Source organism: Colletotrichum truncatum (genome assembly GCF_014235925.2).
Source record: "Colletotrichum truncatum strain CMES1059 chromosome Unknown Contig_0010, whole genome shotgun sequence".
NCBI classification, from domain to species: Eukaryota; Fungi; Ascomycota; class Sordariomycetes; order Glomerellales; family Glomerellaceae; genus Colletotrichum; species Colletotrichum truncatum.
This window is the reverse complement of record NW_027222407.1, coordinates 480,945-504,674: the sequence shown is the minus strand read 5'-3', so window position 1 is coordinate 504,674 and position 23,730 is coordinate 480,945. Positions and strand designations below refer to the sequence as shown.

General features: G+C 52.5%; 10 protein-coding genes across 10 annotated transcripts; 6 read left to right on the top strand and 4 right to left on the bottom strand.

The window, feature by feature from the left end:
- Positions 1 to 308: 308 nt before the first annotated feature.
- Positions 309 to 1,020, top strand: CTRU02_213607 (S-phase kinase-associated protein 1; the record flags this gene model as incomplete). The annotated part of the gene is made up of 4 exons (XM_036730057.1): positions 309 to 375; positions 460 to 557; positions 623 to 793; positions 844 to 1,020. 4 exons carry the CDS (start codon positions 309 to 311, stop codon positions 1,018 to 1,020), a joined length of 513 nt encoding a protein of 170 aa, XP_036578318.1.
- Positions 1,021 to 1,730: 710 nt separating this feature from the next.
- CTRU02_213606 (uncharacterized protein) lies at positions 1,731 to 1,907 on the bottom strand (the record flags this gene model as incomplete). The annotated part of the gene is made up of 1 exon (XM_036730058.1): positions 1,731 to 1,907. One exon carries the CDS (start codon positions 1,905 to 1,907, stop codon positions 1,731 to 1,733), a length of 177 nt encoding a protein of 58 aa, XP_036578319.1.
- A 46-nt stretch (positions 1,908 to 1,953) lies between these two features.
- CTRU02_213605 (60S ribosomal protein eL39) lies at positions 1,954 to 2,423 on the bottom strand (the record flags this gene model as incomplete). The annotated part of the gene is made up of 3 exons (XM_036730059.1): positions 1,954 to 2,002; positions 2,122 to 2,222; positions 2,418 to 2,423. The coding sequence occupies 3 exons, from the start codon at positions 2,421 to 2,423 to the stop codon at positions 1,954 to 1,956; spliced, it is 156 nt and encodes a 51-aa protein (XP_036578320.1).
- Positions 2,424 to 3,288: 865 nt separating this feature from the next.
- On the top strand, positions 3,289 to 4,166 carry CTRU02_213604 (ADP-ribosylation factor 1; the record flags this gene model as incomplete). Its single annotated transcript, XM_036730060.1, has 5 exons — positions 3,289 to 3,363; positions 3,462 to 3,500; positions 3,587 to 3,670; positions 3,752 to 4,075; positions 4,143 to 4,166. The coding sequence occupies 5 exons, from the start codon at positions 3,289 to 3,291 to the stop codon at positions 4,164 to 4,166; spliced, it is 546 nt and encodes a 181-aa protein (XP_036578321.1).
- Positions 4,167 to 9,438: 5,272 nt separating this feature from the next.
- On the top strand, positions 9,439 to 11,207 carry CTRU02_213603 (peroxisomal catalase; the record flags this gene model as incomplete). Its single annotated transcript, XM_070206092.1, has 5 exons — positions 9,439 to 9,666; positions 9,724 to 9,957; positions 10,015 to 10,071; positions 10,180 to 10,836; positions 10,896 to 11,207. The coding sequence occupies 5 exons, from the start codon at positions 9,439 to 9,441 to the stop codon at positions 11,205 to 11,207; spliced, it is 1,488 nt and encodes a 495-aa protein (XP_070060124.1).
- Positions 11,208 to 14,646: 3,439 nt separating this feature from the next.
- CTRU02_213602 (major facilitator superfamily transporter) lies at positions 14,647 to 16,995 on the top strand (the record flags this gene model as incomplete). The annotated part of the gene is made up of 3 exons (XM_036730064.2): positions 14,647 to 14,674; positions 15,403 to 15,821; positions 15,913 to 16,995. The coding sequence occupies 3 exons, from the start codon at positions 14,647 to 14,649 to the stop codon at positions 16,993 to 16,995; spliced, it is 1,530 nt and encodes a 509-aa protein (XP_036578325.2).
- A 327-nt stretch (positions 16,996 to 17,322) lies between these two features.
- CTRU02_213601 (vacuolar amino acid transporter YPQ3-like protein 2) lies at positions 17,323 to 18,516 on the bottom strand (the record flags this gene model as incomplete). Its single annotated transcript, XM_036730065.1, has 3 exons — positions 17,323 to 18,156; positions 18,235 to 18,400; positions 18,458 to 18,516. 3 exons carry the CDS (start codon positions 18,514 to 18,516, stop codon positions 17,323 to 17,325), a joined length of 1,059 nt encoding a protein of 352 aa, XP_036578326.1.
- Positions 18,517 to 19,757: 1,241 nt separating this feature from the next.
- Positions 19,758 to 21,034, top strand: CTRU02_213600 (nadh pyrophosphatase; the record flags this gene model as incomplete). The annotated part of the gene is made up of 2 exons (XM_036730066.2): positions 19,758 to 20,292; positions 20,346 to 21,034. The coding sequence occupies 2 exons, from the start codon at positions 19,758 to 19,760 to the stop codon at positions 21,032 to 21,034; spliced, it is 1,224 nt and encodes a 407-aa protein (XP_036578327.2).
- Positions 21,035 to 21,658: 624 nt separating this feature from the next.
- CTRU02_213599 (ADP-ribosylation factor family protein) lies at positions 21,659 to 22,365 on the top strand (the record flags this gene model as incomplete). Its single annotated transcript, XM_070206091.1, has 2 exons — positions 21,659 to 21,707; positions 21,776 to 22,365. 2 exons carry the CDS (start codon positions 21,659 to 21,661, stop codon positions 22,363 to 22,365), a joined length of 639 nt encoding a protein of 212 aa, XP_070060123.1.
- Positions 22,366 to 22,562: 197 nt separating this feature from the next.
- CTRU02_213598 (3' exoribonuclease family protein) lies at positions 22,563 to 23,523 on the bottom strand (the record flags this gene model as incomplete). Its single annotated transcript, XM_036730067.1, has 2 exons — positions 22,563 to 23,295; positions 23,360 to 23,523. The coding sequence occupies 2 exons, from the start codon at positions 23,521 to 23,523 to the stop codon at positions 22,563 to 22,565; spliced, it is 897 nt and encodes a 298-aa protein (XP_036578328.1).
- Between the last annotated feature and the right edge of the window lie 207 nt (positions 23,524 to 23,730).

The window sequence follows — 23,730 nt, the reverse complement described above, 5'->3', positions numbered from 1 at the left end:
ACACTCAATCACTGCTTACTACAAGACCCGACAGTCTTTAATTCACACGAACTACGATTCTTTTTCCTGTTCATCATTCCGATCACCTCGCTTCTTTGAACAGTATTTCTTCGTAAGTGTCTCAAGTTACAGGCTCTCTGCCATTGCGACCCCTCACTCGATCGACTTTGCTCTTCTTTCCATCGCCCCACCATCGCTGCTCTCACCTTCGTTCACAATCAACATTACTCGCACCTACATCGCGCGTGTCTGCCGACCAACTTCCCACTAACATTTTAAAGACTATCGCAAAAAGCTCATTAGTTAAAATGGCCGCCGAGAAGAAGGACCAGAAGATCTGGGTGCAGTCCAACGACAGCATTACCATCCCCGTTGGTACGTTGCGCCTTACCCTCTCAAGGAACAACACAGCCTTTCGCCTTCCTCGAACGTCGCGCGGTACTAACTAGTTGGTTCCAGACCGTGTTGTTGCTGAGCGGTCTATGCTCATCAAGAACATGCTTGAGGATGTCGGCGATGACGCCATCAGCCAGGAGAACCCTATCCCCATCCCCAACGTACGTATCGTCAATCCTCCTCGGTTCTGCTGGGCAGGAACAGTTGGCTCACATTCCCATTACAGGTCAACGAGGCGGTCCTCCGCAAGGTCATCGAGTGGTGCGAGCACCACCGCAACGATCCCCCCCAGACTCAGGATGAGGAGAACGATGCCCGCAAGAAGACCACCGAGATTGAGGAGTGGGATCAGAAGTTCATGCAGGTCGACCAGGAAATGCTCTTCGAGATCATTCTTGTATGTTCCGTGCTTTTTTCGTCACTGTTTCGATACTGACCAGTCTCTAGGCCTCCAACTACCTTGATATCAAGCCTCTCCTTGACGTCGGTTGCAAGACCGTCGCCAACATGATCAAGGGCAAGTCTCCCGAGGAGATCCGCAAGACTTTCAACATCACGAACGACTTCACCCCTGAAGAGGAGGAGCAGATCCGCCGTGAGAACGAGTGGGCTGAGGACCGTTAAGGGATCGATAACTCCATTGGCGGGACAGCCTGAGACGGGGTGGCAGTCCCGTTCCCATATCTCTCTCCGCTATTAATGTGCTATGCATCGGTTTCCGGCGTTTATCGACTACTCCCTCTTTGACTCTTTTTTTCAATGGTTACCTGGAAAGTTCACGGTTTGCTCGATGGGGCAGGAATTGGTTGTCCTACCAGGAATGGGCAGCAACATGGTGATTAAGGTGGTCAGCATATGGCTATAAGGTAGCTGAAAGTGCTGCCAGCATAGTTCGCTGCGCAAATACTACAAAGCACAACAATCACTATTCATTTGCCGAGCCAGGGTTCCTCCGTTTTAAGTGAACAAAGTTGAACAACACAAGTGAAATGTGGGCGACCAAGATGAAAAAAGATTATCCTTGATGCTGTGGGCGCGACAGGACAATGTAAGCTCGGCTGCTCCTATCGTATCCCAGGCTTCGTAAATGTATACTACGGGTACAATGCTCTACCTATCCAGAATTTGGGCAGATCAATCAGGATTCTTTTGAGAACTGTAATCTTGCTTACGAGGATCTGTATTAGCGTCGACTTCCGTTTTTGTCAGTCACAGCTAGCACATCCAAATGTCGATTTATCCAGATGGCCATCACTACGAGTGAGAAAAAAGAAGCAAGCATAAGACCTCGTTTGATTTCATTCAGAGGCATCAATGATTTTGCATTCCTTTCCCTATGACCGTAACATGCAATACGTAGAGTCTAGCCGGAGCCGGGCATCCAGTTTTTTCCTCCCATTTCTCCATCCTGAGACTCCAACGATCGGATTCGTGCCAGTGGTATTTGAATCCGTAAAACCCCTTCCCAGAAATTCCAAGTCGAGCGCAGTGTCGTCGGTCGGTGGTACCATCGATAGAGACGCAGGTAGGGTGGGATCGAGAGAAGGTGCGAGGTATTTAGATACCAAGGCGGGTCTTGCGCCAGTGGCGTCTCTTCGCGTTGTAGCTGTAGAGTATGTCAGTAATCGGTTGCTTGCCGGATATCGTGCGTGCTGGCTCGTCTGCCCTCCGCGATCATTGTGTATTGATCCAGAGGCAGACTTAGCTACGGGAGGTGTATCGTACCGAATGGTGTTACCAGTGCGGAGGCGAATCCATTGGGGGATAGGGCGGTTCTGCTTCTGCGCCTTGGCGAGCTTCTGCTTCGTGCGGAAAGACTTGTGGCTCTGTGAGAGTTGAAAGGTCAGCGCTCTGTTTCGGTTCGGATGTGTTCATGGCTCTCGATCGTGATGATATTGCCCCTCCTCAACTTGTCCGGCTGCACAGGGAGCGCGACATGTGCAGCCGGCGCATTTATTCGAGAAAATCGGTCGGACACAATATCATCATCGTCGAGGGAGCCAAAAGGCGTCATCACGTACCGGCATTTTGACGGCTGTTGGCTGATCAAATTGGTCGAGTCCTTTGGGTGCAGTGTTCTCCGATGGGTTGATGATTCTAAAAATCAGAAATTCTTGTGCACGAGGCGTACTAGGTTAGCGAGCCCGCAATTGCCCTGATTGGCGGGGAGGGCAAGCAGTGGGGGCGGTCACGCTTTTCCAGGAGTCACTCGCCTCATGGGTGCACCGCCCCAGATTTCCTGAATGCGGCTGTCGCCTGATTAGATAAGACAATGACACTTTGCGAGTCATAGGGGAATATCGATTGGTGCCTCAGGCATCAAGTAATACAGTAAGCTTGCTTATGTGATAATCCCTGAAATGCCGATAGGCTCGAGCGGCCGACGATCCCAGAAGTGGCAGGCCCGCGGACCCGTTTGAACGCCCAGATTTCCCATCCATGCAGGGCATGTCTTAAAAACTGTCAATTAGGGGGGGCCGTTCCGTACCATTAGGGGCCATCAAGATTCTTTTGCAACGGTTCTTTGTTCATCGGCCGAGTTACAAAGAAAGTCAACAAGCTTGAACAAGACGACGAAACGACGAATCGACGACTTTCAGCAACCGAACAAGTGCCTAAGGGTCCTTTCAGCAGGTTGTCGTTTTTATCCTGCTCTTATTGTACATAATCCACTCTGTGGTCTGGCGGTATCTGTCATTGCTGGTTGTCGTCCCTTGGGAAACAAGCCACCTTTTTGCTTGCTACCTAGCCTCACCTGCCCTCTCCGTTCCGAGGCCAACCGCGTACCTCGTCCTGCGACAGTCTTCAGTAGCAGCGACACATTCACCCACAAACACCTCTCCTTACTCGAGACAACCAAGGGCACCTTGTCCAAACAATAGAACTTTCAAGATGGGCGCAAGCATGTCATGGCTGTCCGGCCTCTTGTGGTCGAAGAAGGAGATCCGTATATTGATCCTGGGTTTGGTATGCAATGCACCGCTCTAGCCGCCGCACCCATGGCGTCAGCAACCTCAAACACGCAGAGATGCAAGGCTGACAAACCACGGTGTTGGCAACTGTAGGATAACGCAGGCAAGACGACACTTTTGTACAGACTGAAGGTAAGTTTCTACAGCTTGGCGTTCAGCTACATGCATAGGTGCGCAAATGCAGAAAGTGTCTTGGGACTAACGGCTCGTTTTCTTAGATTGGCGAGGTTGTTACCACGATCCCGACGATAGGTTTCAACGTCGAATCCGTCACTTACAAAAACCTCAACTTTAACGTCTGGGTATGCGAGCAACCTTTCCCCACGAGTTATATTCGCATGCGGGCACGAGACTGACATGGCGCGCATGCGCATCCGCTATAGGACTTGGGTGGCCAAACCAGTATCCGGCCGTACTGGCGGTGTTACTATGCCAACACGGCAGCTGTCATTTTCGTTGTCGACTCAACCGATATTGAGCGTTTGCAGACCGCCGCCGAGGAGCTGGGCGCCATGCTCAACGAGGAGGAGCTCAAAGATGCCGCCCTCCTTGTATTTGCCAACAAGCAGGACCAGCCTGGCGCCAAGGGTGCGGGTGAGATCTCGGAGGCACTGCGCCTGGGCGAGCTACGCGACCGCAACTGGAGCATTATGGCCTGTTCCGCCGTTGACGGCAGTGGTGTGACCGAGGGCATGGACTGGCTTGTCGTATGTTGCCCCCATCCCAGCCTGTCTCAGGCGTCGAACAGGGAACACAGACTAACATTATACACAGCAAACCGTCAACCAAGAGTCATAGCCGGTTCCCGATCCTTGAACTCTGTATAACAAGCCCTTCGAATCCTTTATATATAACGCCCCTCACGATTTATAATACAAAACCCCTCAGTTGGGTAGACCTGCGCATTGGAATGTGTTTATCGACGTCTTGGTTTCGCGGGAAACTTGCGCTGCAGGGTACTCCAGAGCGTCCGCACAGATCTCGAAAGTATCAGCGTTTCTTCTTGTTTTAAGAGGTTGTAGGCGAGGCGTAAAAGGGAGGAGGCTCCGTCAACGGCCATTCTCACTTGCCACCATGGGCGTTCTGGATGGACTGTCGTACAAACGTGTATTGCGCAGATACAATTCATAAGGCGATCAAAGGGCCTGGAACGGGGAAGAGAGGATAAAACTTGAGTCTATTCGTTGTCTTTTATCAGTTTATACGTCTTTCTAATTCCAGCACGGGGGACGTTGTACCGCGCCCCTGGTTCTGTTCTGACACAGCCTTCCTTCTCTGCAAGTGATGCGGCTTGCGACGCTGTCATAGACCAGATGCTCTTTGGGTTTGGCGTTCTTCCGTGGCTTCTGCTTCTATATGGCTGGGAAAACTCTCAACCCAGGCTTCGAACTGGAGCATGCCCCCACGCTACCAGAGGGTTTTGAATGACAGTGGGCCAGTATACTAATTAGTCCAGCTTGTAAGCGGCACTGGCGACTTTCGCAAGATGGTCTTAAAACTATCTAGGCCATACTATGTAGTACACCCACCTCAATGCACGGTCGATGTAAGCCAGCACCCAGTCAAGATGAAGTGGTTAGGTAGAGGTGGTCGCCACTGTGCATCTCACGGAAAAGCAAGATTGTAGTAAAATCGTTCGACATGTGACTAAAGAAGTATTCTGTGGTTGCCAGCACTCGAGGAGGCGCGGTTGGTATTGCTGATCTACATGTCAGATGCCTTAACCGCCACCTTGATATTCGACGTTGAGAATTCCCTTCGCGTACAAGGTGTGAGGTTGCTTGTGGGCATACACGAATAAGACATTGCAGGTGTACTATTAGTCCAATAGGTGCATTATAATGCAATGTAAGCCACTGCTGGTGTCATCTGAGATTCAGTAATGGGGTACATTAGCGAGCTTCAATAACATATTTTTTGCCAACAACACCTAGCAACGTTGGACAGTGTCTGGCAATACGTTAAATGGAAGTGATTTAAAAACCTTGCAAATTTCCCACAACTAACCGACTACATGGCATGCCAAACAAACTGCCCTTGTGCCTTTGATGATTACAGTAATCCATCAACAAGAACAATGACCAAAAGCATTACTAACGCCGCAGCAATCCGGGACTCAGCCCTGCCCACCATATCCGAGCCGCTGACCTCTATAGTCGACGTCAACGAAGGGGGGCACACGTCCCCGGGCGTCCATTTATCATGTCCACCTTCCTCGGCTGCTACTGCTGCCGCTGCCGCATCGAAGAAACACGTCTCACGCATAAAGACGGCGCCCGACATCGAGGTGAGAGATGTCAGGGCCATGGGAGAGCTCGTATCATCCCTGTCCACTGACCCTGATGTGCTTTTCGGGGAACCGGCGGGGATGGAAAGGGTAAAGGTCGGGTTGAAGCTCTCGCCGCCCGGGCGCGAGAGAGAGGTCGGCACAGATGTGAAAGTCAGGGGCGGCAGCGACGGAGCAAGCTCGTCGATCAGGAAACACCCGTATTTTGGGGCTCCTCCACACGCCTCATCCCTCGAGCAGGACCAGTACTCGTCCGTGTCTGACCTGGAGCAGCAGCGGAGGTGCCGAGCTATGCATCCCCATCCGCAGATGAACCTACCCGGGGCGCATTCACCGTCTACCGGGGGTTGGATTCCGCCAAGGGGGGGCTGAGTTTGGAAGTCTCCGGCCGCTGCTGCTGCTGAGAATATTGTGAATGCGATGAGAGAAGTGATGATGAGAGTCATGTTGGCGACGTTAAAAGGGTTGTGAAGAATGGGCTGCTTCTACAGATGTCTTTCGTGGACGCTTCATTACCATTAGTTTGTACAGGAGTTTTTAATCCAACATATAGTTTTAAATGATTTTAAGATCTATAGAGTCATTGCTCTCTGTGCGGCACGGCAGCGAAGCAGACTTGTGATTCACCGTGTTCCGTCACTTACAGACCACGATACACTATGTTTGCTTCAACAGGTTCATTGCAACACACTTCAAAGCCGGGTCGGATACGGGTGCGACGTGTCTCTTCCGGCACGGATAGTTTGCCACGTTTGCCTGTCGCGCTTGTCCTCGTGTCGATCTGAGCTAAAACGATGTGTACAATGGTTGAAAGGTCTATGAGAAGTGGTGTCAGGCGCCCCCTTCCCGAAGGCGTAACCACATAGAATGAAACATAGAACGAAGTATTTTGCAACCCCTCAAAGCCATATTTGGTAATGAGGGGAGCGGACAAGCCGGCGGTGCACGTAGCTAGCGCAATTCCTTGCTCATTGCTGCTGCTAAACGTGACGAACAAACTCACACATCTGGCCTCCGGAACGTTGCCTGTGAATTCGCTGAACATGGTTACGTTGTGGCATCATCTGGAACCAGCATGGAGTAGATTGATGATACGCAGAGCCACCTGTCACCGGAAGGCTGCAACTGTGTCATGGGGCAACAGTTGCTATTCCATTTCCAACTCAAGTCATTATCGGTTAACGATGTTACTCACAGATAGATCTATCTGCTACTAGTGATGATAAGATTCCGAAAAGAATACAAACGATGCTTGCGGAACAGCGTCGATCCGACCACCGTTTTCTTGCCGTTCCGAATAAGAAAGTAATGGTCCCAAAGAATGCCCAAGAAGCTGGTAAGCCACCTCTGAAGAGTGGCAGGAGGTATTCCGAAGAGCTTCTTGTCATGGACCTAGTCCTGAAATTTGGTCGCCGTTATATCAAGCAAGCGCTGAATCAAGACCAAGACTGCTAGAGCAGGATATAAGTGGCTTTAATGGCGACGAGACGTTCGAATAGAGAGCATAGTTGAAATAGAGTTCTGTCGGCACGTGAAGCTTGGACACCATGCCCATGTCGAAGCAAACCCGGGCGAGGCTTCAGTTGACAGTCAACAGGGCAATAGCGCTAAAAAGCCTCCAAGTTGATCCTGGCCACGCATGTTCTAGAGGGCTCGGCCTCTATCAACAGGGGTGCACGCTCGGAACAGCATAGCTTACTGCTTTGCGTTCCGGCAGTATTCCGCTGTTGGCCTGTCGGTCGGTCGGTTCCGGTGGTTACCTCCGCGATAGTTAGCCGTGGAGTGCCTCGGAACAAAACAGCAATCTACGTAGTACAAGAAAGCCAGGGTTCTACTGAGATTATCTATCCATGCATCACAACAATACATCCCGTCGCAATTGATTTCACCATTTGAGTTTATTCGACACTCTTGCTCACAAACCTTCAAAGTGCTGTAAAAGAACGCAAGCCCAAGAAAAGTACGGAATGCCGGTGACCTCCGGGATATCGCCGAGGGAGTACTGCTGTCGGGCGGTCAAGTGAAGCCAGAGCCAGTAGGGGGGTCGGAAAGTCAACCGGGCGCAACGGAATGGCAACCGAAAACCGATCATGTGAGACCGCGAGACGGAACCACTCCCACGTTCGGTTACTGGACGGAGTAGAGACTGGACGCGACCTCTTCCACATAAAAAAAACACTCCTGACATGTCGCGACCTCGGCGACTCACACAGCTTTTGCCGTCCCCTTCTCCACTCTGGGGATGAGGAAAGCTATCGCGATAGGCCATTTCCGGCAAGGCCTGCCTCTTGCTGGCCAATGATGTCATGGGCTCTCTTTCGCCCTGCCTGATTGAGAAAAGATACACCGCAGGAGGCTCATTGTCTGTCTAGCTCGGCTCCGGCCGGCGTAGACGAATCCGAACGTATGAAGGATGGTCTAGCCAACCTTTATTTATGTCTTTGATGCGGCATCTTGAAAAAAAAAAGTTTTCGTGTGTATCCATGGGATGCCAGTAGTTCGTCCAAACGCCGACGGGGTCTGGATGTCAGCTGCAGTCTCGAAGGTTACAAGCTCCTCCCCCCTCATAACGCAAAGCCGATCGGCATGCTGTCTGACTTGCAACATGTTATCCGCTTCAGACGTCTCGCCGGGAATTTTGTACAGATACAGAGCTAGCTTAGCCGTCGAGTTGCATATGAGTGGCCTGATGTGTCCGTAGGAACTAGGTCATTTTCCAAGGGCGGCATGCCGTACCGGCATACCCATGTTGACTGTTGTCCCTTTCAGCGAGTTTTCTCCGCATCAATGAAGACGGGAGCCTCTCCAACCCAACGTCGACGCTTCTGAGGCAAGCTATGAAAATCTCCCCCGCAACATCTGGGGAGGCCAGCAATACATGTACCCGACATGAAGTAACTTGGCAGAGGTGGCTGTGGAACCTTGCCGTTGTCGGAGGGGCCAGAGGAAGAGCCGAGGATGAGTGCAGCAGGCCTTGCCCGATGAACAAATATGGATGATGACCCTGGCCAGAATACCTGACGAGTCTTCTACAGATTTGGGATCATAGTCCAAGTTTTTCTTCTCCTTTTTGATCGTGATCAGTACACCTATTCAGGTAAAAGAGGAAAAATAAAATAAGGTAAGCCTTGACGGAAGTGACCCGAGAATGTTTCCCGCCACCAGAAGAAAACAAAGACAGGAAGCCTCTTACCACCAGCGCCGTCTGGCTGCTGAATCAGTTGCACACACTACTCATAGAAGCAGGGGTGGAGCTACAAGGGGGCGAAGGGCGCTAGGAAATCTCAACTGGAGCTTCCAGTGGACCTCAACACTCCCCAGCTTGCATTTATATGCCATTCCATTGGTTGTGGCGTGCCGGACCTTCTCAAATCTAATGGCATCCCTGTTGGTTGACGCATGTCGTGCCCTAGCTTTTGCTTCGTAACTTGACTGTTCTGAGTGGGAGAAGGTCCCAAAACCCGAAAAGAATGGAGAGTGAGAACTGGGGCAGGAGGGGAGGGGCCGAGGCCCATCGTAGCTTGATGATTGCCCGGGGGACATCTTTTTCTTTACGCTGCAGCAGCTTTGGGGTATTTATGTTTCTCCTCCCTCTCCATTGGACCCTTGGAGATCCTTTCTGACCTTTTTTCGATCTGAATTGCCAATTGCCGCTTCCGTTTCTTAATCTCCAACTTGTACTCGAGTACCCAAGCAACACTCTAGCAGTGTAACCCTTCCCACTTTCATCCTCCCATATCCGAATACTCAGAAGTCTCTTCGGTTTGAGAGACCGCCGCCACAATGGGATCCGACGAGAAGCCCCCTTCCACCTACCGCTACAACGAGAAGCCCACTTACACCACTTCCAATGGCGCTCCCGTCAGTAACGCTCAGCACTGGCAGCGCCCCGGTCCCCATGGACCTCTCCTGCTTCAAGACTTCCACCTGATCGACCTGCTCGCTCACTTCGACCGCGAGCGTATCCCCGAGCGTGTTGTCCACGCCAAGGGTGCCGGTTCCTATGGCGAGGTATGTCCGAGAAGCGCGTAATTTCTCATTTGAGACACTGACACCATGTGACCACAGTTCGAGGTCACCCACGACATCAGCGACATCACCTCCATTGACATGCTCAATGGAGTCGGTAAGAAGACTAAGGCCGTTGTCCGTTTCTCGACTGTCGGTGGTGAGAAGGGATCCGCCGATTCTGCCCGTGACCCCAGAGGTTTTGCCATCAAGTTCTACACCGAAGAGGGCAACTGGGACTGGGTCTACAACAACACGCCCATTTTCTTCATTCGCGACCCCAGTCTTTTCCCGGTAAATACAGTTCTGAAGTGACTACTGTAAACCGTTTTCTAACTGGTTTTATGTTAGGTCTTCATTCACACCCAGAAGCGCCACCCCCAGACCAACCTTAAGGACGCCACAATGGTATGTCTCAACCCCAGCTCTCACATTGTAATATCGCTAACTGACTGATCCAGATGGTTCGTAAACCAATTCCAGCACTGACAAGCGTTTACTGACCCCGATTTCCAGTGGGACTACTGGTCCAGCCACCAGGAATGCATCCACCAGCTGATGCACCTGTTCTCTGACCGCGGCACTCCCTACTCTTACCGCCACATGAACGGTTACTCTGGCCACACTCACAAGTGGACTAAGCCCGACGGCTCTTTCGTCTACGTCCAGATTCACCTGAAGACGGATCAGGGCAACAAGACTTTCACAAACGAGGAGGCTGGCAAGCTGGCCTCTGAGAACCCCGACTGGCACACTCAGGACCTCTTTGAGTCTATCCAGAAGGGCGAATACCCCAGCTGGACCGTTTACGTTCAGACTCTCACCCCCGAGCAGGCTGAGAAGTTCAAGTGGAATGTCTTCGACCTCACCAAGGTCTGGCCTCAGAGCGAGGTGCCTCTCCGGCCCTTCGGCAAGCTCACTCTCAACAAGAACCCCGAAAACTACTTCGCCGAGATTGAGCAGGTCGCTTTTTCGCCCTCTCACCTGGTCCCCGGTGTCGAGCCCTCCGCCGACCCCGTTCTGCAGTCTCGCCTCTTCTCTTACCCCGATACCCACCGCCACCGCCTGGGTGTCAACTATCAGCAGATCCCCGTCAACAAGCCGCTGAACGCATTCAACCCCTTCCAGAGAGACGGTGCTATGTCCGTTGACGGAAACTACGGCGCCAACCCCGTAAGTTTTCACGCTCTCATGGCGGTTGAAAACCCTGCAGTATGCTGACATGAAATTAGAACTACCCCTCTACTTTCCGCCCCCTGACTTACAAGCCGGTCAAGGCTGCCAGCGCTCACGAGCAGTGGTCTGGCAAGGTTGTCGAGGACCTGTTCGGTCCCGTTACCGCGCAGGACTACGAGCAGGCCAACGGTCTGTGGAAGGTTCTCGGCCGCCAGGAGGGCCAGCAGAAGAACTTCATCAACAACGTTGCCGGCGCTCTTGCCGGTGCCCACCCCGAGGTTCGCTCGCGCACGTACGAGATGTTCTCCAAGGTCAACACTGAGCTTGGTGGTGCCATCATGAAGGCGACTGAGAAGCTTGCGAAGTGAGTTGATCTATAATACCTGGTAAAAGCTTGGACAGATGACTAACAAACGTAATTAGGCCCGACGAGGTTCGCTCCAAGCTGTAAAGTGCTTACAGAGTGTAAGAGAAAACGACTTGAAAGGTTGCAAAGATAGACTTCAGACGCAACTGACGTGGATGACGAATCTATGATCTGGAGTCAAAACATGCGCATGACAGAATAGACGCCGTGTACTACCACCACCTCTAGCGTCGAGGTTTGAGTAAAAAGTAGAAGGTAGTTGTCTAGATACGACCGTATCGGCTGAGCGACGCCACGAAGGCGACGTGAGATAGCTTGAAATACCCAATCCAATTGTTTAAAATGAAAAGGCTCTTGTACAGATTTGATACATGATGTGTGCCCTCAGGCACGAAACATGGCCACCTAGGTATATATCTAAATGCGTCCTCATCCTCCATCTTCCTTCCGTCAGTAAAAGTCATGAAATCTTCATCAAGTCGCCCGCCGCTTGCGCAGGTACGGGCAGCAGTCGCTTCGTGTTCGTCGACGCCGAATCGCACAACGATCTAACCGAAATCAAATAGCAGGGCAAGCCTCCCGTCATTGCAGATACAGAAAAAAAAAATCCCTCCGGTAGTGTGTGTGTGTGTGTGTGTGAGAAAAAGAGCTGCCAATGTCACTACGCAAAGACGGACGGACCCGCTAGCAACAGCAGCAGCAGCAGTCGAGGCACTCGAAACAGCAAAGGCCGGCGCAGATGCCGCAGCAGATGGCCTTTAGGACGTAAGAGTAGTCTGTTAGCTGTCGTTCTTGGGTAACGGTGAGTCTCTAGCATCAGCCTTCCCCGCTTCCACACGACTTGAGGACGTCGATTGTGATTTGCAAAGACGACAAAAGTTTTTACAAGACGTGCGGAAGTTTTTGGGCGGGAGTGGAAGGTGATGGAAGAGAACTCATGGAGAAGAAGGGTTTGGGGGGGGGGCGGTTTAGGTTGTTGGATGAAGGGAAGAGGTTTCGCTTACTCCGCCATCGCCTTTGCCTCCTCGGATGGACATTGGTTGTTGTTCTACGGCCATGGGTTCAGCCAGACGCTGGATAGTTCTTGAGTTAGCTCATGTTTTATGGCCCCGAGAATGGGTGTCGTTTTGGGCTCGAAATCATCACTGAAGATCACAGAGTGTAACTGGAGGGAGGAGGAGTGGGTGGAATCAGTGGGTACTCACGGGTTGTTCGGAGCTGATTCTGGGTTCAATGACCACGGCGGGCGCGGGCTCCCTCGGCATTTGTCTGTACTCGACCTGGTCCGGCATTTTGCTTTTTTTTCTTTCTTTCTCGGAGCGATTAGGTATTATTGGGAGGACCGAGATCTGATTTGCTCTTATACCAAGTCGTTGACCGAGGAGTTTTGTGTTATTGGTGTAATGTCCGAACCAACTTGGATGATTGAAGCTGGAAGGCTTCTATAAACGAGGGTGATGATCGAGACGTCAAGAATGCAGGACAAATTCAGACACGATGGCTGGAAGAAGAAAAATTTGGGGAAAACGTCAGATAGAGCAGCTCAGGCCGCGCGGAGGTGCGGGAAACCCTTTTTAAATAATGAACAAAAGATTCGAAAAACGTCCGTAGAACAATAAGAGGGTTTGAGAATCGTGGACCGCGTGGGTCCGGGGGTCTACCCCCCGTCTGCATGATGGACGACAGACTGATCAAAGAGAGTACTAGTAGAGAGAGACAGGGGGGCAGAGAAAGGGAAAAAAAAAAAAAAAAAACAGTAAACGGTCCAACCTGACGCTCAGGTGCAGAGACACGGATCAATCTGATGACTGTGGGCCTTAAACTGAGCCGAACGGCCGGTCCAGGAATTAGATGCACGGCATGATACGACAGCCGTCGTATGCCATACGCGGAAATCATAGGAAATCTGCAAGGATGGACGAGGTCCTGGATCAGGCGGCACGTCGGGTGGTTAGTTCGGTGTGTCTGGGAACCGTTGGCGCTTGGGCGCTGACCGATGTCTGTCCTTCACCTAGTATTTTTTTTTCTTCTCTTTTTTGGTTCTTGGTGGTCCAAGGTGAAGCGGTAGGTAGCGTGATGCGAGCTTGGGATATCCCTTCCTGCGAGACGGCGCGAGACAATGCTCTTCGCCTGACCTCGTGGTGTGGCTACAGGTGTCAAAGTTGGGGGATCCTTGGATGGTGGGGGAAAGAAGGGGGGGGATGACCTCCAGCGAGGGGTGATGCCAAATGTGGTATGCGTCGGTCTGACAAACGGGTGAGGTCAGAAAGGTTGCACCGGAAAGGAAACCTAGATTTGCCTTGACATCACCCTTACCCTTGGGATGAAGAGCGTATTCGGTCTCTGCAGTGTGAATTTTTTCCCCCAACAGGCGTCCTAAGTAGGGAAGAGACAGCAGGGAGTAAAGATGAGACGAGCACGTTGGGAATTAAGATGCGACTACTGAACTATTTTGAGGCTGACTAGTTTATGATCATCAACATGCTACCACGTAACCCCCCGGAGTTTTGTATTGTTAGAAAGAGTCTAAATTGTTCGGTGACCTATAATACTATTCAAAGGCGATCCTGGACGGCCCGGGGATTTTATATTAATTAACCATCGCAAATAAATGGGGTCTGTCGTCGACCTCCTCACTAGTAGTAACCTTTGGCCCGAAACCGAGACAATCTCCCCTTGCAAAACCCTACCCAGATGAGCGATCTGACGTGGTATTGCCGAGTACGGGGATGCAGGGTTAGTTAGCCAAGCCCAAGACGTTCTTCAGCGATGGGCGATTCAAGACAGACATCCTGTTGCTTGGGTCGGAAGCGAGGTGTTTGGGATTTTTTTAGGGGCGTTTGTCGGGGGGGTTGAGGGTGGTCTATGATCCAACTCGAAACGAGAGACTTCAGATGCAGGATCCAGTACGCCGAGGACGGGGCCCGAGAGGTTTGGAGTCAGAGAGCAATGGTGATGTTTTCCCGTACGATATGTCGGGCTGTGATTCATCTTTTTTTTCATTTTAGTCATGTGCCATTTTGATTGAGATTAACATTACCTGCGTAAAGAGCTTGTTAGTGGGAGCCTTGACGTACGGGGACGAAAATGTCATGTCGCGAGCTTATGCACTAGCCTCACGTCAAGCGCACTGATCTCTCGTAGAACCGCAAAGCAAAACAGTAGAATATTGCCCTCAATGTTTGAAAGGATGGAATCTCGGCAGGGGGATTATTGTTTCCCATCACGCTGAAGTTGACCAGTATTCGAGCGCTGGGCAAGGACAAGCTTCGAGTGAAGAGATCACTCGAATAGATAACATCACACACCAGCGTGATAAAATTACTAATGCATTCGACTGCCACAAACCCAGATAGCCTTGGCAAGCTCTCACTCGTCGGCATCATCAACACACAGAGCAAGAAGCTCGTGGCGGAGCCTGCAGGCCTACATAGCCCCGCATGACCCAACCGGCCGGCACCGGACCTGGTGGGTCGCACGCCTGCCGATCCAAGATGCGGGACGCACCGGCCATGAACCAACCCGAAGCCGTCGTTACTCTCGCATTGTCAATCATCTTAGTGGGCCGTTTGCTTCTGCTCTGCCCTCGTAGGTACGCAGAACTTTCTCAATGCCTGTCAACGGTAACCAGGAGGAAACTACGCATAACCTCTTTACATTGGTCAGCAGCCAAACATGGAAACCATTAACACTGATAACAGAAGTTATCCACGAGCAATGTCACCACTGGCACAAGAAATTGCAAGCAGCATCGGTAACCCAAATCTTGGAAAAGGCGTCAATTGCTCATGCCGAAACCTTCCATTCGTTCCAATGTAGCGACTGACAGACTGCTGTTTATCGACGGTGATCTTTTCTATCGAACCAGAAACCGAAGACGACATAATCCATGAAAGGAGAAAATTTCACACGCCGGAATTAGGTCTTTCAATCCTTCCACTAGTGGCGCCGACATTGAAAGAACCCCTGGTTTCGATGTAGATTAGCGTGCGCCCTCTACTGGCCAAGATGTAACCACCCCAGTCAAAGAACCGGCAGCCATCAACCGGAGGGCGCAGTGTGGGTACGCCCCTACGACCAACACCCCGCTACACCTTCAACCCCCTCAGACTTTTAAAGCTAACATGTCTCCGGGCAAGTTTCCGATCAATGTTGCAGGAACACTTCACCATCTCCGACATCCCCAGACATCATAGGACAATTGAGCCGGCATCTCGATTCCCTCAATCCTGTCAGCTACCTGGCCACGTCTTCCACAGCAACCGAGCTGCAGCAATTGCCCCCCTACACTGGGTTGGGCCCCGCCCCGGCCCCAGCAGCCCCTCTTCCGGCCAAGACCCCACCCCATCAGGACCCGTACGCCGCAGAGACCCCCGTGTCTGGCTCCGGCGCCGACGACAATGCCGACGACACCACTCGCTTCAGCCATGAGTTCTCTTCTCTCCCGCCCGTCGACGGCGGGAAACAGGCGTGGCTCTTCCTAGCTGCCTGTTTCTTCATCGAGATGCTCGTCTGGGGCTTTCCCTTTGCCTTTGGTGTCTTCCAGAACTATTACTCTACAAACCCCCCCTTTGCTGGACAGGCCAACATTGCCGTCATCGGTACTTGCGCCATGGTAAGATATACGATTTCCCATAAAAAAAAAAAAAAACTTGAGACAAGACATGTGTCTGTAATTGAACCCGGAAGTATCTGACTCCTCCCAGGGAATAATGTATCTCTCGGGCCCCATCGTAATCGGCCTCCTCCGCCTCTTCCCCCGCCAAGGCCGCTTCTCCCCCATCTTCGGCCTGCTGATAATGTGCATCGCTCTCGCCATGTCTTCATTTTCTCAGACCGTCCCCCACCTCATCGTGACCCAGGGCATCTTCTACGCCATCGGCGGCGCCATCGCCTATTGCCCTTGCATCCTCTACATGGATCAGTGGTTCATCCGTCGTAAGGGCCTCGCCTACGGCGTCATGTGGTCCGGCACCGGTCTCGCCGGCGTTCTCATTCCTCTCCTGATGGAATACCTCCTCGGGACGATGGGTTTCCGCATGGCGCTCCGCCTCTGGTCGGGATTGCTCTTCGCTCTTACCGCGCCCCTTGCCTTCTTCATTAAGCCGCGTCTGCCCATCTCCCAGATGACGGCCTCGCCGGTGTACTCCCGGCCGTTCAACAACCTACGTTTCGTCCTCGGCAGGCCCTTCGCGCTGCATCAAATCGCCAATATAGTCGAGGCGTTGGGTTTCTTTCTCCCGGGCATTTACCTGCCCTTGTACGCCCAGAGCACGCTCAACGCCTCGGCTTTCCCGTCGGCGCTGACCATCATGCTCGTCAACGTCGCCTCCGTGTTCGGGTGCATCGCCATGGGGTACCTGGTCGACCGCTTCTCGGCGCCGTCGTGCCTGATGCTCGCCAGTGTGGGCGCCACCCTGGGGACCTTTCTTATCTGGGGCTTCTCGTCGAGCCTGGGCGTCTTGTACCTCTTTTGCGTCATCTACGGACTGTTCGCCGGCGCCTACACTTCGGCCTGGCCCGGTATTATGAAGCAGGTCACGGAATACGAACGTGAGAAGGAGCGCGGTGTTGACCCGAGCATGGTTTTCGGTATGTTGGCCGCCGGACGCGGTGTTGGCAACGTCATCTCTGGGCCTTTGAGCGAAGCTCTGATCAAGGGCTTCCCGTGGAGAGGCGAGGCGGCGCATGGATATGGCAGTGGTTATGGAACGTTGATTGTCTTTACGGGAGTGACTGCCCTCATGGGAGGCGCTACTTTTGTCTGGAAGAGAATTGGGTGGATGTAAGGGGTATGGCACATTTGATTGGTTCAATCGCTCAGAATGGTGGGAGAAAAGTAATTGGAAACTGAAAATATTCTCTCTTGTTTATAGGTATCAAATGATCTATGTCATATGATCTACCTCTTGGACCCGCCTCCTTTTTTATTTTGTTTAATTGAAGATGTGAAATGCCATCCAAATATCAAAACTCCCGTGATGCAATACATAACTTTTGAAACTGACGACCCCCTTCCCTCTTTTTTTGTTTCCGTGTAAATGAAGATGCGCCAGAATTACTTCCATGTATGCTGTACCTGAAACGAATGCAACGACACTTAGACAACCTGCCCTCTATGCGTAGGTTGAGTCACCGCGAGCCAGGAGCGGTCGCTGGTCCCAACGGTCCTCATCGATGCTCTCGTCATCCTCCTCTTCAATGTCAGTCGCGTAGTCATCGTTGCGGTACATGAAGTACTGAGCAAAGATGCCCATGTCGAGCAGAAGGGTGCCCAAGCTACCGGCCAACCAACTCAAGTTGACCAGGATGTAGCGACCGTAAATGGCGCTTGCCTCGCCAGGGCGGCACACCTTGTCCTCACAGCGGGGGTCAAATGCAAAAATGCTGAGCACATAGGTCAAGTTGCCGAGGCAAGCAAACAGGAAGAAGAGCATGCTGACGCCTTCGGTGGACTTGCGGCGGTAGTTGAGCAGGAGCTGCGGCAGACGAGAGCCGAGGTAGAATACTGCACACAGCCAACCAAAGACCTGGCCAAGCGTGTTGAAGGAGAGTGCATCATTGTCGCTGCTGTCGTGGTCGGTCCCATCGGGGTGGGAGTACTTGCGGCTGAGGAACCAGCCGAGTACACCGGCGGCGCAAACCATCAAGACGGCGGTCGTGTTCCAGGCGATTGCTTGCAGGACGGTCGAGGGCCTCGGCGGGGGAGCGGGCGCGGATTCGGGGCGCATGGGCACGGCGGGGGAGAGATTGGACCAATCCGAGTCTCGACGCTGGCGCTCGATCGCCGAGGAGGGCAAGAGGCCTGTCCGCTCATTTGGTTCGCCGGTACGGTTGCGCGGCTTCGGGGTTGGTGGCACTACCTCGTCTTTCCAGGTGAATCCTCGATAATAGAAACATTGCGCGAGAAGGACCATGTCGGCAATGGTGTAATAGATTGCAAGAATGATCTGCGAAGGGGTCACGTCATTAGCTAGGGTCCTTGATGCACCTTTTGTCAAGTGAAGTTTCCATGAATTGTAACGTACCATGGTCGGAAGAACGCCCTGGAGGACGGCGCCTAGGATGTTGAAGACATCGCCAGCCAGCCAAACAATGATGAACTGTAGCGACAGGCCATCGGCGCTGCCGCGACGGAAATTCTCGAGGATCTGTGGGGAGAAGACGACGACCCAGCAAGCAATTGAGATGGAACTGTACACAATTAAGTCAGTAATGTAAAAAAGAAGCGAGGGAAATATGTGTCATTACCCGCAAATGCCAGATATAGCCTCGACGTCGAGGTTTAGAGGTTCAGTAGGGGGGGCCATGATGCAAGAGTTGACCCGAGAAGATGCAACAATGTGACTAACAAAGGAGAAGACGTCCCGGAAACAAAACAAAAAAAAAGGAAGAAGAAGAAGAAGCGGTTTAATACACAACCAATTTAATTACAAACAATTATCGCCTCCTGTTTATGAGCGGGAATGAGTATAAAAAAGGAGTCTTCCCAAAAAATCCGACGATGTTGGATGAGAAGAACTTTTTTTTTCCATGGACAGGACAAATGCGCAAATGAGTCGAAAAGCTCGACAGGTATTTTTGGCAGACTTTGTCCACTTCCACTTCCGCTTCCGCCTAGGCTCACGCCATCTGCGTCCACGTGCGCGCAAGTATTTCGCAAGGTGCCCTTTAGCGAAAATTCCACGACGTCACCGCTCTCGCCGGAAAAGGGTCGCCAAAATGCGGGGGAAAGTGCGCTAAGATGTGCTGAAACATCCACATTTTTCAGGTGCTCTTGTGCAAGGAATAGTGCTTCTAGCTCACCTACACAGTGGTACTTCCAGCTGGATCTTCAATGGGTAGTGGGGGAGATGACTAAGAGCCTTGAAGTTTTATGCCAACCTATTTGCCTCGGCAGCATCCCGTTACCAAATTTCTGGGCGCGATTTCGGGGGGGGGGGGGGGGGGCCAAGTCGGAGTGGAGTTAAGCTTAAGCACCTCATCTCACTTGAAATCTGAGCTGTCGCAAGTGCTATTGCAATGTCGCCTACTTAGATGAAGACTCTCTCTGAAATCGGCTCGCAATATTAAAGTCCAATCACGAAGTGTTGACAGCTATTTGGAAGGCGGGCGGGCATGCAACCTCAACCCGAATGCCGCAACAACTCCGGGTAGTGTTCGGCCCGCAACCCAGTGTCTCTCATCCCGCACGGCTGCTCTAACAGGGGATCTCCGGAAGCTCCATTTATCGGAGCTCAGCGGCGACTCGTGATTCACAGTGACGGCTCCATCCATCTATCGCTTTGGGCCCCCCCCCATCTGTGTCGCTCCTCAAACTGATTAATCAGCGGGCCAGCCCGCCACCACTACACATCTTGTCAATATTACGCATTTTGGGCCAACCCAAAAGATATTTGTCTCGACACGTTCCTTGTTCAAAAAAGTTTGACGTCGGTTGTCGCGATAACTGTAATCTCTCATTGTATTTTTGGCACAGGTGCCGATCCCTTGAAACGTCTTCTACCCGGTAATTCCGCGATAGCTTCACCGCTGCCAAAAGAGTCTCGGTATGGGTTCTCAAGTCCCCAATCTCCCCGCCCCCGTCGACCATCCCGACTCAATGCTGTCCCGTAAATTTGGACGGGAGACCGTCAATTACTTCGCCGGCAGCGCTCTCAACCGCGTTGGATGGCTGCGTACCGACCACACGTTCATCAGAGCGGCATTTCAGGCAAAAGAGACCAACTTCATGCTCCTCAAGGACCTCAGCCCCTTAACCAGTGCGCCCTCAAAGCTGTCGTTTGTGTCTTTTGATGACATCAAGCCCTTGACCTCGGAGGATCCGTTCGGGCCGTCTGAGGAGGATCTCATCAAGAACTATGACTCGAGTGTCACTCGACCTCTCATCATCTTCCTCGGTCTTGAAGAGGGCGCCAAAGTGCCCTTCCAGTACAAGGGCCTTCAGGGCCGGCCTTGGTTCGCTATTGATGTGACTCCTAAGGGCTCATATGCCGACGCTGCCAACGAACTCATCGAGGCCCAGGCGAAGAAGGGCAACAACTTCCTTCAAGGCACCAGGCATATTACCCTCGAGCCTGACGCTGGTAAGTTGTCATGTGATATCTTGTGATGGCCGCATACTGATGATCATTCATAGCTGGTATTTATGCCCAGGCCCGGTCGCTTGCCGACTGGAACTACCGTAACAAGTTCTGCGCTGGCTGCGGACAGCCCACGTTGTCCGGTAACACCGGCTACAAGAGGCTTTGCCCTTCCACCGATCTTGCTGGATCTGAAACTCCCCGTGACAGACCCGAGTGCCACACTCGTGGCGGTGTTTCCAACATTAGCTTCCCCAGGACAGACCCTACTATGATCGCTGCTGTGATCTCCGCCGATGGCCAGAAGGTGCTTCTGGGTCGTCAGAAGAGATGGCCTCCTCACTGGTACAGCACTCTCGCGGGCTTCATTGAGCCCGGTGAGTCCATCGAGGAGTCAGTCCGCCGTGAGGTTTTGGAGGAGAGCGGCGTTAGAGTTGGCAGAGTCGTTATCCACTCGAGCCAACCTTGGCCGTACCCTGCAAGCTTGATGATCGGTGCCATTGCTCAGGCCCTCCCTGACGGAGAGACCATTGATCTCGGAAACGACCCTGAGCTGGAGGACGCCCAGTGGTTCCCCTTTGATGTTGTCCGGGACGCACTGAAGAACGGCACAAGCGGGCTTGGAGAGTCAGCCCCTGAGGGTTACAAGGAGGGTGGCCTCAGGTTGCCTCCTCCTACTGCGATTGCAAACCGTCTAATGACTGCTGTGGTTGAGGGTTACGCGACCACGATCCCTAAGATGTGATGTGCAGGGTCTGGAGTAACTGGGGCAGGAGTATGGATAGACATGAGTGATAGAAGCGGAAGAATATAAATGCCCAGAACTCATACGTTATGACCACTAAGTCATGCTTATTATAGCAAACAGCATCAGTAAGCCTCCTGTGAACGTTGGACGGGCTGTACACTTGCCTGAAATTAAGGAATTTTGCTGCAACTCAAATTGTCGGTTTAACATTGACCTTTTCAGTGATGTAGAACGTCAGGGATAAAAAGGAGGATTCCTGACATTGCTACATCTGGAAATTATGTATATCAATACTAAAAGTTAAGAATTGCAGCTCCGTGCAATGGACGTCGACAATCAGACGACTCTCCGGGTTCTCACGCGTGACAGCAGCATAGGGCTGAAGAGCCGCCAACTGAAAGTCCCCTGAAACCCCTGCAGGGCCCCCCACCACCGACGCTACGGCCAGCGTGTCAGTGCCGGAAGGCAGCACCAAGCTCCAGCATCAGCTCCTGTCAAGCTCCATTCACCTCAAATCATCCACATCCCGCCGCCATCAAACCCCCGACGCTGATAACGTCCAAAACCGTCGCACTCCCCCACTACCGCGACCAGCTTGTTCGCAAGCGACCGTTGCCCGTCATGTATCACCTCGCAAAGGGTCTATACCTCTTGGCCACCAGCAAAGAAGGTTCGCGCATATGAAACATGCCAGATATGTTCCCCGCCTCCGCTAACCCGCTCCCTTCCTTTGCGCAGAATACTCTGTCATCCTCCTCGGCCTCGACAACGCTGGTAAGACGACCTTCCACGAGCAGGTCAAGTCTATTTTCCTGCCGTCGCACCCAGACCCGAAGCTCAAGACGGTGCCGACCGTCGGCCAGAATGTTTCGACCATCACGCTGCCGGACATGTACCTGAAGATCTGGGACGTGGGCGGGCAGCACTCCCTGCGTCGATTGTGGCAGAGCTATTACGCCTCGGCGCATGCCATTGTCTTCATCATTGACTCGACAGATATCGGCGACGGTAACCTCGAGCACGATAACTCAGATCGCCTGGAGGAGTGCCGCTTGGTGCTAGAGGATGTGCTACAGCATTCCGAGACGGAAGGCGTGCCCGTTCTGGTGCTAGCCAATAAACAGGATCGCGAGGACTGCGTCGAGGTAGTGAGGATCAAGGAGGGACTGGTGAAGAAGGTGTTTGAGGGTGATAAGGCGAGCAGTATCCGCGACTCGAGAGTGTTACCCGTGAGTGCCCTCACGGGTACCGGCGTGAAGGAGGCGGTGGAGTGGGTAAGGTCGCGTGTGAAGTGGAATAAGGAGTCAAGGCCACCGGTGATGCGGTAACTGCGGTCGCACGGGGGATTGGGTTTACAAGGGATTATTTTTCATGCAGAGGGTCATTAGAACGGCGTTGATGGAGTTGGAACCCCCAAGAGGAGGAAGAGTACCCCCAGGAAGAGGATCTTCACTGTGAGTATGATGTTGGGCGGAGCGTATATGGCTGGGTATCATTTTACAATTTTTTTGTCGGCTATGACAATTTATGCATCTACTACTCTGTCGTTCTCCGCAGACAAAAGCTCTGATATGAGGCCACCCTTGTCCCTCCGCTTCGCGTCTTCCGCTAGCTTCTCGTCTACCAACGTCGAGAATTCCTTGACCTTCTGTAGCGCCACATTACCGCAGTGCAGCAACGTCACCGCCTCCACTGGGGTTCCTCCAAGTTTGGAGATCTGGCTAATCTCTCCGTGCTTGTTCAGGCCGACCGTCATACTACTCGTCCGTAGCTGTTCCTCAAGCCAGTTGGCGTCAACAAGTGTGATCTCACCCTCGTCACCGTAATAGCTGAAGGTTACGCAGAAGGGGCTGTGGAGCCAACTCAGGGGCACCGGCTCGCGCTCGGCTGGCGTGAAGATGGTGAGCGACTCGCCCTCGTTGCTAGTATCGGGCTTGCGAAAGTGGCGGAGAGCGGCAACGACGGCAACGCAGGCCGCGTCGACAATGTTGCCATCGTGGGAAAGGACGTGGACGTCGGCGCGGACGGACCAGACCTTTTGGCCGGCGACAAGACACAGTGACTCGGTGTCGAGGGCGCCTGAGCGGCGGATCGTCTTCTCTAGGAGACGGGAGAGCAAGACCTCAACCTCGGTTGGGCGATTGACCTCGAAGGCGGGTGATGCCATGGGGCTCAGCTCAGTAGAGATTTGGAAAATGCCCTCAAAGGGACGATCCGAGTACGGGACTGTGACTTCAGCTGAGACTTTGACGAGAACTCTATGAGGTAAATTAGTAAGGTTGCCTATATTGTTAAATGAGTATGACATGATTTTTTTCTTACCTCGTCTTACCCAACTCTACGTTGGCCACTCCATACTCATCGCCAAAAGTGAGTTGAACTTTTCGGTATTGGTCGAATTCCCGGCCATCAAGTCTCAAGTTGTCCTTGAGAGCTTGTGTGACAAAAGCCTTCTCATTTGCTGACGGCTCGGCTTCTCTGGGCATCTTTGCGGTTGAACGATTGCTGCAAAGAGCCGTCTCATATGCTCAGATTCAGAGCCCTCTCTAGTTTTAGTGAAGGTGTTTAGTGAAGTCAATCGCATTGGTGGGGCGCTTGCAAAAATTCTGCCAGGCGGTGGAAGCCTTCCAGGTTAGTTCCTGTCGCACCCCTGCAACCCGGACCCGTCAGCAACCTGCGCGCGCAGGAGTGCA